An 18362-nucleotide genomic window follows, 5' to 3' on the forward strand; every position below is an offset into this window, starting at 1 on the left:
TACCTTGGAAGAAATGGGAGCAGATGGGCTCCCGCTAATGAGATGACTTACCCTTCAAAATGAATGCTTGATAAAAAGGAAATAAACCAAGCTTGTTCTACACGCTATTTTTCCCCCCAGTAAAACTATACCAGGAGGATTTTTCATTTTTAATTTTTTTAAAAAAGATTAGCTGTCTTAGACATGATGTGTCATAGGGTTCCCTGAAACTGTCAGTATGATGCAGTTTTGGCCTCCTCTTCTGCCTTCTGAGGCATTTTAGGACTCTTGAAAGGCATATAATGCTCACAAAATTCTGTGAATCAGATCTAGAGGGTGATATAGGGAGCACAGACTCATACTGAAAGCTTGGAAAAGACCTCAGACCATGTCTCAGCTCAGTTAAGTACAAAGACAAATCCTCAAAAATATATTGAGAACATACCTCTTCTCAGGTAGCATCTGTGTTTTAAAACTCACTGCTTATGTTGCCTTTGCTTAATCTTTAAGCAAAGATTAAAGGCTTAATCTGTAATTCAGTTGGAAGAAAAGCAGTTTCATCACCTCACTTTTAACCTGTTTGCTGACCCATGGTCTTTCCTGTGGAACTGATACTGGAAAGGCATTCAGGACAGCGAGTCTTCACAGTTGGTCACTATCTACAGCAAATTATTAAAATTGATAGAATTAAGGTAGAAACTTTTCATTTAATTACAAAGCCTGACAATATTACAGCTATGCCTGTAAAAAGCTTTCTGTGCTGTGAGGTCAAGAAAATTTGGACACAAAGGGTGTAGAAACAGACTCTAACCCACATTCTCTTGCATCCCAGCACAATAATGGTATATGAACTCATCATATGAAATGTAAACGTTTCCTCCACTGGGGCAGCTTAGCCTAATGAGAATGAGCTGGAATGATAATTTTTTCCCCTGCCTTCTCATGGGGACAAGATGCCCTTTATTTTTGCTTAGGTTTTCTCTTTCATCAAAAATAATACATAGGTTTTGCTTAACTATTTTGGGTTCAGAAATTCTTCACGAAATGCACACTGCAATTCAATTAAATTTCTTGTGCAACTCATACAGCACTGCATTTCCTTTGTGAATGGATAAAGCAGGAAAAATTCCTGGGGAAGTTTACGGCACTTCGAATTTTATAAGGAAGTGAGAATTAGTTTCCCAGTAAATTGGTTGTTAGGTGTATGCGTGTGTGCTATGAGGATTGACATCTGATCCTTTCTCCAGCCTCTACAGCTGCCTCCCTGCCAATGCTCTGGCAAGGCTCTTCGTGAATATTGTCCCCTGCTGTACTAAGTGAAATCCAATCTCCAATAAAAACCACCACTTGTGGTGTGGCATGGGAAGATTTGTTTTCCATTAATACTTGTACAGTAATCTGGGCCGTGCAGAAGTTCATTTAATGAGAAAACAAAAGGAACATACACACACACACTGCAGAAGTTTTAAACTGGAGTGAATAATAGAAGTAAATAACTGTGGCAGCTTTACCAAAGTATATACAGAAACACTTAAAAATTTATAATTTAGTAGTGGCAGGGAAAAACATATTTTTTTTTTATAATTCTAAATGAATAGATTTCCAAAAATATATCTAATCACTTCAAGCTGTCACCACCCACCCCTGGAATCTGAGGGTGGAAAAGAGAGGATGGAAATGCTGTTATTTGTTCATTGTCAGTGAGCAGGTACAGAAATAGCTCTCCCAGTGAAAATTTTTCTGTCTGAGGGTCAGCTTATCTTTTTCAAAACTAAGTAGTGCAAGATGCTGCTGCTACCACAGCTAACTGGGAAGTTTAAAGGATACAAAATCCACAAGATTTTAAATTCTAGCTGTCATGAAGATCCCTGAAAATTCCAGCCTAACACATCCATAATTACCTAAGGCTCCACCTACCTAATGCAGAAATTCCAACAATGGAATTTTTCTATCGTTGCACCACATCTAGCATCATTTTGAAAGTCCAGGTACTGCGATCAGAAAAATTGCACTTTTAGAGCTTTTTTCTTCAGCTCACTTTGATAAACGCAGAGAAAACAATGACAGATTTTGACCCTCAAAAAGGGTCAAATAAGAGAGATCTTAAGACTTTTAGATCAGTCTTGGGATGTCCATTCCTAATTTAAAAATGGAAAGACACCACCTCTTCTCCTTGCTCTCAGTTGTCTGGTAAAGAGAACGTTTTCTACATAACACAAAATTTTTGTGGATGCAGATATAGGAACAGCTTTATGTCCTCACTTGAGCAAACAAAACAGACAATTAAGGTGTCAACTATTCTCTGGGCCATTCCACATGCCTATCTATGAATAGCTACCACAGGAGCCTGCTGCAAACCAGCACACCTAGCACGCCAGTGACTCGCAACTTCAATAACACCAAAGGAAGTGGCTTCAGAACATTAACAGGTAACATTTCTTAGCCAGAGCTATCCTCAGGGAATTTTTTTTCTTTTATTTCTAACCCCACAATTCCAAACCAGAGAGCTAATCTAGCAGAAATACCAAACCAACAAAAAATCCCTCCCACCAAAAACCAAAAATACCAGACAACACCAAATAAAGAAATGCTATCCCAAAACAAGAAAACAAAGCAAACAAACCACCAAACAAAACAAACAACCAAACCAAAGCAACTCCTCCACAAGCCCATTTCTGAAATTCCTATATGGAAAATAGAAAAGTTAACTATTAGCAAATTTCATCTCCCTAGCTGGTAGTAGCTTTCTACAGTTACCCTTAAAGGCCAATTCATTAGATAATAAATTCATCATGATATCAAATTTACATAATGTTTTTCAATGACTTATTAATATGCAAATATTAGGAAAAAAAATATTGAAAACTCAAATGTTTCTAAAACACAAAGATATAATATTTAACAATGGGGGTGGGGGTGAATCAAATGGAACCTCACCATTGCACAAACAAAGCACAGCCAGAGAACACAAGAGACTGAGCTCTAAACCGCCTGCACTGAAAATCTTGTAGTTGTCCTAGGTATTCATGGGACCAAAAATGCATAATTTTGAAACACAAGAAAAAAAATATTAGAAAATATTACAGCTGCCTGTCACTATTTAGAAGAGGTAGGAAAAGAATGGGGTAGATGATGGCTCCACTGTTGGAAACTGAAGGAAGAGAAGAATTCCAAGACAGGTTTCCAAGCTGTCTGTAAAAGTCAATACTTCACAAATCATCTTCAACACTTTTAATGCCTTTAAATATAGCACATGATCAAAATACTCTTGTAGATGAGTGGTCCTCTGCACTTTCCAGATGACATCTTGTATGAAAATGCAGCAAACTTCCCCAACTGGAAATACATTGGACTCTGGGACATTAATTTAGGAAAAGCCTACCAACATCTAAGACCTTAGCTGCCATCAGGACCATGAGTTCCAACAGCACCTTGCAGCTGGACATGGTAGGAATTTCTCTAGTTTTACCACAAGTCCTTCACATAACATATCTGGAAAAAAGTGATATAAGAACAGCTGGCAATAAAAGTAAAAAAGAGGGGGCTGCACTGTTCTTACAGTCTGAAAACTTTTTATAATAGATGATTCACTGTTTTTCATGGCAATGGTCAGCTTGCACCTGGGCTCCACACAGAGTGTCTTTGCAAAACTGTTACCTCTGAAATCACAAGGCTTAATGTTTAAAAAAAAATGGGAAAGAAATTGGACATTTTTAATTTTTACCCATTAGGTCTCACCAAAGATTTCTTAAGAATTCAAAAGGAGACATTACTTGTTTGTTGGTTGAATTTTTTTTTTTCAAGTGAAGAATCATATTTTTGTACTGCAAAGCAAAAAAAATCAAAGCCTAATTTAAAAGTAATTGCATCCTTATTAACTAATAAATATGGGACCTAGACAGACATACTCAAAACTCTTTTCTGTGGAAAACCATTCACTTCCTCATAGTCTCTTTTCATTGGCACTGATTCTGATGACTTTTTCCTCTAAAAAAATGGTTCCTTTTGTTTTGATAACAGCATCTGCCTTAAGCAAAACTAGCAATGACACTCCTGTGTTATGGCTCAATCATTTTTGAAAAAGGTAACTTTTCCTGCTTAGGTATATCTCCTGAAGTTTCTTTAATCTCTCAGGTAATGCTTGCTAGCATTCTAAAAACCTCAAATGATTAACAACTGAGCTATTCACGGAGATACTGTGCAGCCTACCTGGAAAATGAGAATTTCAGTTCTACAAGCTCCACTGCACCCTGTGACAAACCTGTGCTGAATTCTATAGTGTTCAGTCCCATTCTGTACAGCAAAACAATGTCCTGTTACTGATTGGGAGGAACATATTGTATTCCATGCCAGACACCAAAAACTATGGAGACCTAAACGCATGAAGGAAAAAATATATTATCAATATCAAGATGAAAACAAGTGAAACTTGTGGTTATAAAGCCATTTGCTGTGCCTTCTGTTTTGGTAAGTTTGGTGCTTAACTGTCATTCAGAGCTTGGAAAGGCCCAAGGAATTAACTGTCAGAGATCTTCCCTCAGATTTTTACTATGCAAATATTTGTGCTAAAAAGCTACAAACATAAAAATGAAGTACAGCCAGTCAAAGCACAATCAAACAGGACTTAGTATACAGCAGAAGAAGATTTATTGCAAAAAGCTTGAAAGAGTCAACGTTACACCAACAACCTCTTTCCCACCCACATATACACAAAAAAGTGATGATTTTCTGTGCCTTGATAACCTGCTTCAGATGAACAAAGAGTCCAACACTTTTCCTTAGCTCCTTATCAGTCACTTCATACATGCCTGCAGCTAACATCATTATGCTATGGTTTTTTAAGTGTCTGTCAGCAAGTGGGTCTTTGATGTGAAGAGACAACAAATCTGGATAGAGCTGATGGATGTTTTGAATCCTTTCTTAAAGGCTTGATAGAATAATTAAACTGATGCTCTGTAGTGGTAATTAGGGGAGAAAATAGAGCCACCAGCCAGTTTGGGGAATTATTAGCAAGCAACTTAGCAAGCTGTGCACATATAACACAAACACTCAGGAAAAATAAGCAGTTTAGTACTGAAGAGTGGGAACCTAGAAGTGCTGGAGGCCTTAGGTCTGTTAATGCACAGCATTTGAAACTGCAAGAGAAAGAATAAACTGTGTGCACAAACTTCAGTAACAAATAAAGCATAAAGGGAAAACAGGCTATACCTAACTGGAGCCACGATTTTTTCCTTTATAAAATACTTGGAAAGATCCAGAAGAGAGTCTCAGCAGTCTGTGCCACCAGTACATACACACTACATTAAAAGGTGTTCAGTGGCAGCTCAGAGCTCTTCTGTCAGAAAGCATTTACATATCTAATAATTCTTCAAAGAGAGCTCAATTTTGGTACAACATCCCCAACAGAGGAAATACAAAATCACAGAAGCCTAGATTAGTATGACAACCTTGCTTCAAAGACAAAGACCAAGCATCTGCACTGGTGCTTGCACTTGTGTCTCCCTATAAACAAAGTACACACTGTAATAAGATCCTGGAGTAAGCATGTAATTATATTCCTCTAATGACTTATCAGCACATATAGGAACACAACAAAGAATGTAGCTCCAAGTTGTCCAAAAACTGCTGGAATTACAGGAGGCTGCTGTTTCTGAGAGGTGTCCTGAGAGCCTACATGGACCTCCTGACACACTAAGGAAAGGAAAGGTGAGAGGAATTGTAAGCCCTTGAGAAGAACAAGGACCACAGTTTTTCAAAACTCTCAGGAAATAACGAAACAGAAAGTGCAGCTAGGTTAGCTGGAAACGTGCCAGTTGTGCCACCACTTACACTTCCAGTGCCCTACAGGAGTGATGGGATCCTTATGCAAAGTTTTCAGCAGGTCATGGCTTCACTACCTGTCTCCACCCCACAACACTACATCACAATTACAGTTTTTATAATGCCATAGACCAATTTTTTGGGCTATGTGGAATTCCTCTCAAAATCAAAAGCACTCTTCCCTCTCCATTTCTTTCAAGTATTAAAGCTTTATATTTAAAAATTACATGGAAGTTATTTTTCATTTTACAGAAGATAGCCATGACATATCTTTAGCACAAAGAGATCAGAAATGTTATGAAACAAGAAATTCAATTCCTTCCCACATATAAAGAAAAATGTAATGAAAATTCATTCATGACATTTAAACATTTATACAATTTTTCTGCCAATCAAGGAATATGGAAAAGAACTTGTGGAGTAAAGAAGCAGAGCTGAAAGGGCAGTTTCAAGAGTGGATGTACTCTCTTTTTAAATCTCCCCTCATGGAACAGAACAAAATACAACACCACAGACTCCTGTTTTCATTTGACATAGCCAGCACTATTTAAAGCTGTTGCTGAATGTGAACATCTCTAAGGCCTGTGAGAGGCCTGAGGGTCTGCAGCTTTCTCCTGTCCCAGTTCCAGCCAATCTATCCTTCTTCAAGAAGAGCAAGTGAAGTTTAATTGTAAGAAGCTAATTTTCCTAAGCTTTTCATTAGGAAGCATTTCAACAGAAAAAAAGCTGACAGATAGTATTTCAACACGTACTTAACATCAGTAACCCAATGTTAAAAACCTGTGTCACCTTCACAGCATAGCTCCAGTCATTCAGGTTACTCACCATTAATGTTTTTTTTACTTTCAAAGAAGAGTTTGACTGTAAGACATTTACGACAAAATACATTAAGGGCAGTTTGACAGAATTAAATATTTATAATGTATGGTAAATAATTTACAGAAAATATATTAAGATCTCAGGCTCTAATTACTTTGTTTTCATTGTTTTGATTACCTCTGAGAAAACACTCTCGCAAAGAAAAAAAACCAAGCACATGGCCTGTTTAAGAGATTAGGAATGATTGATGGCTAAGCATAACCTTTCCATGAAAACACTTCTACCTCCAGTTTCAAGTGGGTATATATATGATCAATAAGTTTAAAGTAGCATTCCACAGTATTGTGTGGTGTCAAAACATAAGTACAATTATATGATAAAACCTAACTAGTCTCTGATTTAGTGTTTGGTTAGTTTGTTTTGGTTTTTTTTGGTTTTTTGTTTTTTTTTTTTTTTTTTTTCCCTGAGAACACTTGCATTCACTTGTTTGGTCCACCAAGCAAGACAACCAAGGTTTTTTTGTCAGCCTAAATAAACATAAGCAGCTTTAAAGTGCACAACCTGTGGCTCCAGAAGCAGCATGTGTTAACCAGAGAAAAGGTTCTGACAAATGTCTCTAAGCTGTACTCAGTGCCTGCCTTACCCCAGTGAGTACTGCACCAGGGCATTCTGTCCAGGCTTCTCTCTCAGATGCCTGGCAATTTCAATCTGAAATACTTGCAGAGCTCCGAAGCTCCCCCTGCAGATTCACAGTTTAAAAGTTATCTATTTTTCTTAGAATAAACAAAGTTGAAAAGTCTAAGAAAGTAAAGCTTTCTGACTGAGGACCTGACTCAACAGCAACCCACAAGCGCCTCCAGTGCCTTGTAAGAATCCATGAGGCTTCATGTGCAGGGATATAACCAGAGACAATTAATGGTGAATTGGCCACCTCAAAGCCACTCCAGTAAAGGATTGTTAAAGGATATTCAGCTGCTGAGTGAAGAGACTATTCTTTGCAAGGCCTTGTGCATTTCCCAGGATACTACACAGTTACGGGCATTTGCAAGTCCGGCTTTGTCTCGGAAACTAAAAGAATCAGTAGATAATGCTCATTTCATCAGAGATCCTGCTAATGCAATTGTTCTCAGCCCCCAAAATCATTGCAACTTTCTTTGGAAGAGGTGCACCTCTTCACCTGCAACACACCTTATCTTTCACCCTGAAAACCCTTTACCGTTGCCAACACAAACATTTCTGGAATACACAAAACAACATTAATATACACTAAAATTTGCCATTAAGAAAAAAAGGGGGGGATTATATGTTGCTCAATTCTGTGTACAATTCATTAAGCAACATTACTCTTCAAAAAGGAGCAGCTGCAAAATTTCCAGTCTGATGCACAGCAGTGCTGTGAAACCTTAAGGTCTAACTTCAGATTTGAAGCATAGCTTGCTACAAAATACAAGAGGCTATGGTTACTTTTAGTAAATCTATATTTACAAAATATTACCACATAAAAAGAAATTAGGAGGTAAAAAATGGATTCAAAGATTATTTTTCTCTTAACTTCAACCTGCTCAGAAGTAAAATGTCTGTGAACAATGAGTAGCCCTTAAAATTTAAAGAAATTGCTCCAGAAAAGCAGCAAACATCTCAGCTCTCTGAAGCTCCTTTCCTCTGCATTTCAAGTGAACTTTAAACCCCTGAATTTTATTACAAGGTTTTGTCTACTGCTTCCATCTTCAAGGCAGAATTAGAGTCACAGAATCATTTAGGCTAGAAACACCCCTCAGGTAATCAAGTCCAGCTGTAAATCTAACACTGCTAAGTCCATAATTAAACCATGTCCCAAACTGCCACACCTACCCATCCTTCAAATACCTCCAGAAACGGTGACTCAACCACTTCCAGGACAGCCAAGGTTTGGCATTGTAAGAAAGAAGTTTGCTGTATTTTTATGTTCTTGGGAAACCAAGAAGTGCTGTGGAACACACCAAATGAACAGCTAACAAAGCTCTACAGGCCCAAAAGAGATGCAGAGTTTTTGAAATGGGAGATATTTTGGAGATTTTATTTTTCTATTTTTTCCTATGGAAATAAATAAAAATATTTTAACCTATGGAAACTTATTTCTATGGCAATAATCCAAATTACTTTGACATTTCTTATTTATTGTCACATCTGCCCAGACTTTTAAGTTGCTACATTATGGACTATTTAAAAAAAAAAATCAAAAATCATGGAGATGGGTTTCAATAATTGCATTGAAACAAATTACAGCTGCTAATCTATCATGCCATCAAATTTGCCGGAGCTACAACTTCCACTAACTGCAGGAAATCAACATCATGACTTCTTTTTTCTCCTCTCATCATTCTTCAGCTTTCTGTACCACTAGTTCCCTAGTTCAGCACCCTTATAGCTAATGCCTACACTTTACTCCCAGTTTGAATTTATTAGTTTTTAACTTTCAGGTCTTGATTCTCACTACCCATTTCAATACCAGATGAAAGAGTTCTTCAGTCTTAATCAAACTACCATTGTTGTCCTTTGGATACATTAATCAGTTTCTTAAAAAACCCCACAAACCGCACCCATTTCTCTTTCTAGCTCCTGAGTGTTTTTTGAGTTGCTCTCCCTGCACCATGCTCTTTAGTATTAATAATAATATTTAAAACTGAGTAAATGCAATTTAAAAGATGCTAAAGATGCACCAAATGCACTAAATGCACCAAAACCTCAATAAAATTAAGCACTTCACACCTACAAAACAAGTTAGGATCCCTGCTCCAAGAAATCAAAGACCATAGGGCAGACAATAGGTAAAAACACTAGAGGATGGTGGGCAGGCCAGCATTTCCAATTAACTGGCCTAGCAGTCAGTGCTGTACCAGCTTTGAAAGCATCAGTACCATGTGAAGAAAATAACATTCCTAAATCTGTCTCACTGTCACTCAAAGGTAAAAGTCAAGCATCTTGCTTAGAAGCAGCTCCGTTGCTCCTATTCTCAGAGATTACAGTAGAAATTTTCTAGTGACTTCACACTTTGCCATAATCATGAAGAGACTGAGTCTTTTTAGAGTAAGAAGAAGTTAATTGCATAGAAATTATTATCTCCCTAGCAAAAGGAATCTTCATTTTGTCTCTCCTGTAGGATTGTTCTAGCATACAGAGAAGACTGTTCAATAAAACAAGATTCTGCTTTCATACACAAGAAAAGTACAGTTTAGACTACTCAGCAAGTTATTAGTTCTGCATCAAGAAGGACAAGCATATTTAATATCCATAAAGTCAGGAATGGCTAATTTGCAAGCAACGTTTCCAAAGGAAATATTCCCCCCCGCCCCCTTTCCTGCTACAAACCAGTTTTCCAGTGTTGCTTATCTGCTAGCCTTCAGTCACAATCTGTTTAATTTTTGCTATGAACAGGAGTCATCTGTTGTGATGATGTTTGGGCAAGATGACAAAAAGGTGGAAAGGTAAGAACAAATGCAGCAAAAAGCTACAACAAAGGAGGTTAGAATATCTTTTTAATTCTTTTATTGCATTCACAATGAAAGTTCATGATGAAAGAGAAAATTGTTACCTTTCTTTAAATAACTCTTTGACCAGGAAAGATTTTCAACTTCCTAACAAACATTTCTTGACTCATAAAATTCTTTGCTCTCCAGAAAATGAAATTACAAGAAAAAAGGCCGGAATAATGCCACTAAAAGAAAATCTCTTCTTTTATTTACTATTTCTATGGCTTTATTCTATTTAAACTTAAAGAGATGGATGAGGAGAGTAAAAAGGTAATTAGCTTTCAAGCAAGGGGAAAATAATTTCAAATATGACATTCAGTCATAAAAATATTGCATTTGCTGTAGGAAAAGGAAAATCAAGCCACATGAGTCCTCAGGTCTGGAATGCACATCCTGAAGTGACCAATGTGCTTCCAGGGAAAGGCCAATAGAAACAAAATACATTGTACACTATAGATTGGGCAATGCAGAGGAAAAATTGTGCAAAGAGAAAAAGTGCTTCCTGACCCTTGCAGCAATCAGCCTATTCCTTGAAGCATGAGATTTGATTACCTTCATCTCAGTGGGCACAACCATGAATATCACTATACACCTTCCAATGCCCAGTGCATTCTGGCTGAGAAAGGGACACCAACGTATGAATTTATAGAGCATTTTGGAACCTGGGCAATAACTGCAGCAAGAAATCTATAGCAAAAACATGCACAACATCATCAAGCACATGAAAATACAATTGCATTTAGATCTTCTCTTTTGAGGAAAAAAAATACTGTAAGCTAATTTCACTCTTGCAAATCCCATAATAATTAAATTCCCCATGCCAGAAAACCAAGAGCCCCAGCTAAGGTGTTTATCTGACAGAAGCTTTAGGACAATCCATACATAGGTATCTGACATGTGACATGTATCCCTGTGGTCTGTCCTAAAACTTGACTGCAGATTTTTGCAAAAGCCCCAAAAAACATCCCTCATCAAAACAATCAAATAGGAACATTGGTAGTTGAACATTTGTGTCCTGCTCAAAAATGCACTGAAAAATACATGAAATCTGACATGCCTTAACTACAGGAGAACTCCAGGCATGCAGTGATAATGGATATATATAATCATCATAATGCAAAGATTAACTTATATCAATATGTTAATAAACATCATAATAATTATGAACATCTTTAGACTACTGCTCTGTTGGTAGCACTATCTTTCCTCAGTGCACACAGTATTAATTTATCATTCCTCTGCCGGCTACAAGCCTCTTCACCTGCTTCAGTGCTAAACAATTTCATTTGAACCTGTATGGAAAGAAGGCAACAAGTCCAAGAAGTTTTACTAGTTCTGGGTATATCAGGTAACCTGGTTCACTACCATTTCCCACCAGGAATGACAATTTCAAGGGATGTTGAGGGTAGCAACAGTGTCACGTGCTGAGCAGAGGTGCAGAGAGCTGGACACTGTAGGCTCAGGTCAGAGAGCATTTGGGTTACTTAAGCAAAATGGTGAGCTTCTCACTCATGACAAATACTAGGTTTAATGAACTTGTCATCTCCCATTAAATGTACTAACTCCAGTTCTGGAAGGTCAAAGGTTTTCTGGATTTTTTTTTTTTTAATTTTTACATTTATCTGCAATGTTACTCTCTCCTTGCAAAGCTGGAAGTCTGTTCATGGGTATTCTTTCTCCTCTGAGCATATATGACATGTACTAAGACTTGAATAAAAGGGAAGGTGGAGGTTACCTCAACTTTCATAGCTACTTAGGAGAAGCTACGAATGGCCTCACCTTTTCTCCTCTTCGTAAACCTGTCAGTGCACTAGGAATAAGGAATGTCTGAGTACCTAAGTGTACAGGAAGAGGAAGATTGACCACTGGGTCACAGTGTTCCTATCTGATGTCATCTCCAAGACACAGAGGACAAAAAGAAAATCCTTGTGTTCAACAAGATCTACAAAGGAAGCTATTATTGCAGAAATCAGAATTACTACAGTGTTTGCTAAGATGAGTGCCTGGGGAAGTACTCATTGAAGACATTCTGTTCAATGCCTTTTTAACAGCAACAGTAGCACAGGATTAAAAGATTTATGGTTAAATATCCCACTCTTTCCTGAATCAGAAGTTTTAGTGAAGAGGCTTATGGATATGTTGCATTCTAGCTTCCATGTTACCAAAACACTACACCAACCTTCCTCTTAAGTTTTACCTCCTCTACTCGGCAAGTCCACCTCTGTAAAGCAGTTACCATATGCTCAACTCACAGTTTGCACTTGAGCTTTCTCTATTTACACAGGATCTAAACATACACTTAAATGCTTTGCTGAAAAAGAGATGAATTTTCTAGTCATGGACATTTTGGAATCAAAGTAAAAAAATTAAGAAGTCCAGAACCTTAATTTGTGGATATACAAAAGTAGAATAGCATGCCTTTAACATTGTCTTGTGAGTCCTTTCTGGGATGAATGTGTGCTTGAGAGGACCAAAAAGAAATAGCAAAATGTCTTCTTGTTGCCTAAAGGTATTTAATTCGGTGGAGCAAGGGGAATATAATCAGCATTAAAGTGCTCTTCATAAATAATGGACAATCTAGCAGCTTTTATCTACTCTGCACTTTAAAATAAAGTTTCTACCGCTGAATATTTCACAAGCACAAGGTCATTTATTGTGGCTTTTAAATTATACAATTCAGAAACTGCTAGGAAAAAAGTTCGACATTGCAATGCAATAATAGTGAGTTTTGAGTATCTGGAGAAACATGGGCCACCTTAAATACATATTTTGAAACCTACCACATCCAAACTAATGGGGACATCTTTGCCCTGAACTATAACTACTGGTTTTTAAGATGTCCAGTCCTATTCAGCAATACACTATTTAATCTCAAGTGAAGCATAAACCCTTAATGTACATTCTCCTGAGCTGTCAGTTCTAGTTTGCATTTCTTATCAGAATATACTGCTGATCACAGGTCATTTAGATGTGCATCCGTGACAGCCATTTTCAGGAAATCTATTTTCTGCACATTATTTCAAAGGTGTATTTTATTACAGCCTTTTCAAATGACAATTGGAGTTCCACATAAACAAAACCATTAAGGAAGCACACTGGTGAACAGGTGAATTGTCAAGACGAGTTAGAAGTAACCTTAGCTCTGTCCTCTGTGAATATACGGCCATGACATAGACTGCTGCATCCAGAGACAGATGTTCTGTGGGTGTAGATCAGCATGACTTTACAGAAGTCACTCATGCGGTATCTGGTTTCTATCAACAGAAGCACCAGTGTGCTTCTCCTTAGCACCATGATATTTGCAACATCCCACACCTATAAATGACCGCCACGGGAGCCTGCTGCACTTCAGCACACCAAGCATGCCAGAGACTTGCAGCCTCAGCAACACTGAAACAAGTGCCTTCAGAACCTTAGCAGGTAACATCCCTTAGCCAGAGCTATCCTCAGGGAAATTTTTAGGTTTTTTTTTTTTTAATGCCACACTTCCAAACCACAGAACTACTCTAACCAAAAAAAAAAAAAAAAAAACCAAAAAAAAAAACAAACCTCAAAACCCACAAACACCCCCTGTCCAAAACACCAAGAAAAAAAACCAATTCACAATCAAAACAAAAAACAGATTTTAAAATATCACAATTCCTTTTGTCTTTAAACCAAGGTATTTTCTAGATATGGTAACTGCACTCCTACCCCAAATCCTCTTATTTTATTCACAGTCCCCACTTAAAAAAAAGATAAGGAAAAAATTAAAACATGAAAGGATCTATCTGCAGAAGTTAGAAGCAATCAGGACAAACAGTATCATACATAGCAAATCATCAACATACAGCCCCCTGCATATATAGATGACAAAACTGTCTGTGGCAAAAAAAAAAAAGTTTATTTATCAAATGACTTATCATACTGCAGGAAGGAAATCTGAGGCACTTGGCTAACCTGAAGATCAATAATTTTTTTAGCAACAAATTCCAGAGTAGTCCCATGGAGTGATGGGACACACATTAAAACCAACGTACAAAGCTATTCATTGCATTTTAGATATTCTTCTGTGCATTTGTAAAAATAAAATTGATCTTTAGCACTTATTTGAAGTAGGCTTACAGCTCTATTGAGATCATATGTCCCTCCTACATTTACCAACAGAAAAAATCAGAGAGATCTGTCATGCGTGATTTGGCATTAGACACCTCAACTGCAGCAGTAAGGTTATTTTAAAGAGTCGTGTCTGCTACAGTCTGAACCTTATACAACACACTATCGTTGCCAAACATCTAAAATAGTTGCTACACTCTTTATTTATATACATAGTGAATGTGGTCCTTAATAACTCTGGTTTACTTAGGATGGTATTCAAAAGCCATATTGCCTCATTTGTCTAGGTCTGTCAAACACAAATATCAATTTGCAAGCTGCAAGAAATGCACAGGTTTTATCCTGGTCCATTGCACAGAGACAGCTGGGGATTTTTTTGGTCAATAAATTCTCTCAAGACATTACATTTAAAAGCTGCAATAGGCAGGGCTAATAGGAATGACAATACCTACAGGCTCTCTTGCTGCCTTTTACATTGCTCTTCTCTCATTACATTTCATGGACTTGGGTGCAAAGATAAAAGAAAAAGATCTTTAGTAGGGAAAAAAATTCAAAAGGAAGATGTCTCTGAGGGAAGCAAATCATCTCAGTTGAGTCCCCTGCTTCTGCAAGGAGAAAATGAAACTTGTTGGTAGAGCTTGCCAAAACAGACTGCAGCTGGATCCAAAATATTATTGACGGGTAACTGAAATTTATATATATCGATAAACACCAACTCTACAGGCTAATGAAGATAGAGACATGCTCTTCTATTTGACAGTATCTAACAATTTGTCAAGGGACTGTAATTGAAGGAAAAGACAGCTTGTTTACTCTGTATTAAAATACAGTATTTCATATCACACTTTCAGAGTAAATTATATGTCTATCGTCTGATATTTAGATAGAGCTTCAGATATCTAAGAAAAAATGTGATGTGTCAGTTTAGATTAGCAATCCCACAAAGAATGACCATGATTCTTACATAAAACCAACCTATGGACAAGGTCGTGGAATGTAACGGCCACAAAGACTCCTACACCAAATCACCCGATGGCAAATGGACTGACTCCTCTAGAAATTATGCTGTCGGAATCCATAAAATCAGAGGGTTTGGGAAAGCTGCAAAAGGCAGGCCTCAGAGACAGCAAAACTATGATTAGAGCTAAGCAGTAGCCATAAGATTGGTCAGCAGAAAAATTATGTAAGAAGTATGAGTGCCCATTTCCCCTATTCCACCCTCATCTCTGTGATGCCACGAGCTAGTAAAAGAGAGAGAAAACAGACATGATCATTCCGAGTGCCAGTGTTCTATGTATAACTATACCAAGAAACACTTCTTGGAAGAAAATTCTTGCATTGAAAAAACTCAGGTATCACTGAACTCCACTGTTCGTAGAGGTCAAACAGATCAACTTACGTAGCTCTCCTACTTTCAGAATTTCACACAGCATCTTTGTCAGCTCAATGCTGCTTCGGCCAAATGGGCACTCATGCTTGTCTTCTCGACTGCTGTTCTCCAGGACAATCTGAAGGTGGAATCAAAATGGAAAACAATCAGTTTGAAGAACCCATGAGTTGCGACACTGTTCTCCACATCCAACATTTACGGGACATACCAGACTTAGCATAGGAAACTGTATGGGGGAATTCAGGAAAATGTATTTTCATAAACCTTAGTCTTCCCTGCAGCTAAATGATCTATGCCATTTATGTCATGGCTTCAAACTGAAAGAGAGTAGGTTTAGATGAGATATTAGGAAGAAATTCTTTACTGTGAGGGTGGTGAGGCGCTGGAACAGCGCCTTGCTTAGAAAAGTTGTGGATCCCTAGAAGTCTTCAAGGCCAGGCTGGATGGGGCTTTGTGTAACCTGGTCAAGTGGAAGGTTTCCCTGATCTGAGGTTGGAACTTGATGATTTCTGAGGTCCCTTCCAAACCATTCTATGATTCTTTGTCTGAGGCAGTAAGCAACATATAAACAGTGCTGCTCCGTGACCAACTGGGAAGTTTTGCCATTGCTATGCAATGTTGCTGTTCTGCAACACCCTCACTTGGAGAAATTGAAGTAGAAGCCAAAGAGAAAGAAATAGTTTAATTTTAAATGTGCTGGTTAAAGGAAATTAGGTAAATTATTGATAGGCATGAACACATCTAGAAGGATCTATAAAACCAAACTGGGACAGAATTTTCATTCGTTGGAGTCAGTCTTCAAAGTAGGCCCAAGTGACAAAATCTAACAGCGCACAAAGAAAGAAAACATTGGCATTCTCTCTATTACGAAAATAATTTTTGCTTGCATGCAAAACATTTCAGAGACCAATCATTCTTGTATCAAGAATGCCCATGAATGGTGCAAAAATGACTGAAGGAGAGTCTTTGCATTCTCTATCGAGTGACACTGTAAAATAAATGGAAGAAAATAACTCCTTCCACATTTATATACCTATATCTGATACAGTGGAGATAAAGTTTTCCTTGGCACTACAACTAAATAAGAAATGGAAATTTATAAAAATACTATAGATTTCAATGAAGCAGTGAGCCTGAAAAAAGGAGCAAAATAGGGTTTGGGAAATAAAATTTAATTGTCAAAACAAATTTTAAGTAAGAATTGTCTTTGCAGAACAAACTTTGCCACTTTACAAAAAGAAAAACCTCATCCTAAACAGCTGCTGCATAGCCTAGGGATGAGGGATAGAAGAAGAAAATGAATTTCAAAGGTAAGATATTTTGCCAAGCAGCAGAGAGTCCCAGAAGACCTCTAAATTTTTTTCACAAACAGGTGTTTTGACATTGCTCTCTGCCTTGCATTCCTCCTGTCTTGTTAGCCCCCATCTCCATCACGGTTTTTGTTTGTTTGGCTTTTTGTCTTGTTTGTGGTTTTTTTACTTGTTTGTTTTAAATCTTTCCATTTTTACAGCAAAGAAAGGTTTGCAAAAGGCTTCAAGGCTGGAATTCCACCCAAAACCAGGAGGAAAGGTGATGGGGAGGAGCAGTTCAATGCTGGATGGCACTAAAAACTTTCCCTCACTCTCCAGATCTTGGTTTTGACTGCTTGACTGTTTAGGTCTAGAAGACTTTCCTGTGAAGCAGTTACATGTGGGAAATGAGTGAAAACCCTAAAGCAAGTAGGAAAGTTATGTGCTTCACACAGCATGCCAAGGTCTCTTCAAAAAGTATCTATTTTAGTCCTACAGTACTAAGGGCAGCCTCTAGCTGCTCCCAACCCAACACCCAGGGATGTGAAAGGATGAATGCTCTCTGTGTTATGAGAAAGCGTGATCTCTCGGTTTTGTTTTCCAGTGCTGCTGATGTTTCCTTTGATTGCTTACATTTCCCACAGAAGCTTAGAAAGTCATTAGGGACATTATATATACTTTATCACCACAAATTTTTACTGGCCTTTTCCAACAGAACTGTATCATGTTCCAGAGTATGTCATGAGGACTTTTCCTTCTCTAAGTTTTGGTTTAAATGCCATGTAATTGCTCCATGTCATCTCTGGGTAACAGTAAATCAGAGAAACATCCCTGCTATTTTTGTTTTACGTTGCTGCAGCCACTGTTCAAGAAACATGTGAATATGACTTTATATTCTGGATGAGTCATCCTGCTTCACTCTCTCTCATGGAGGATAGTGCTACAGTTCTACACCCCAAAGCAGAAGCAATGATAGAGTAGCACCAGCGCAATGGAAAGCTGTGTGTCTCAATACCTCCCTAAGATCACTTCTCTCGTTCTTTTTATTGCCCTGTTTTATCTCTCACATAATAAAACATAAAATCTGCATACTGGAGCAGGGGGTTGTTTCGACACAGATTTAGATACAGCAGAGAAACACTGGTAATAAAATCAATGGAGAGGCAAATTGAAAGGGCAAGGGGGAGGGAGAGGGAAGCATGGGGATGTATTTCTGCTTGCTTCTGGCAAATGCACTTTGTTGAGTCTCACATTAACCTGACATATTAACATTTCATGAGCACATAAATATTTAATGGTGACACCATATATGCATATAATGTAAGACAGAATTACAGCAATCAATAAGAATGCCAGAGAAATAGTTAAGGCACTGTGTATTGCTATACAGCAAATTAAATGGCAATTTGAGTAATCAATATGTAAAGCAGTCTTAAAATGATCCTCAGACACACTCTCTAC

The 18362-nt window shown here is 37.7% G+C and overlaps 1 protein-coding gene across 7 annotated transcripts in view; it reads right to left on the bottom strand.

Annotated features, from left to right (window-relative positions):
- ELMO1 (engulfment and cell motility 1) overlaps nt 1–18362 on the bottom strand; it is a 302722-nt gene that overhangs the window by 132011 nt on the left and 152349 nt on the right. For all 7 annotated transcript variants that reach the window (XM_041407809.1, XM_041407811.1, XM_041407814.1 and 4 more), the window contains one exon: nt 15622–15730. In XM_041407809.1, coding sequence (XP_041263743.1) covers nt 15622–15730 — 109 coding nt within the window. The remainder of the gene's footprint in view (nt 1–15621; nt 15731–18362) is intronic.

This window comes from Onychostruthus taczanowskii, unplaced genomic scaffold (assembly GCF_017590055.1).
Source record: "Onychostruthus taczanowskii isolate IOZ18803 unplaced genomic scaffold, ASM1759005v1 scaffold28, whole genome shotgun sequence".
NCBI lineage: Eukaryota > Metazoa > Chordata > Aves > Passeriformes > Passeridae > Onychostruthus > Onychostruthus taczanowskii.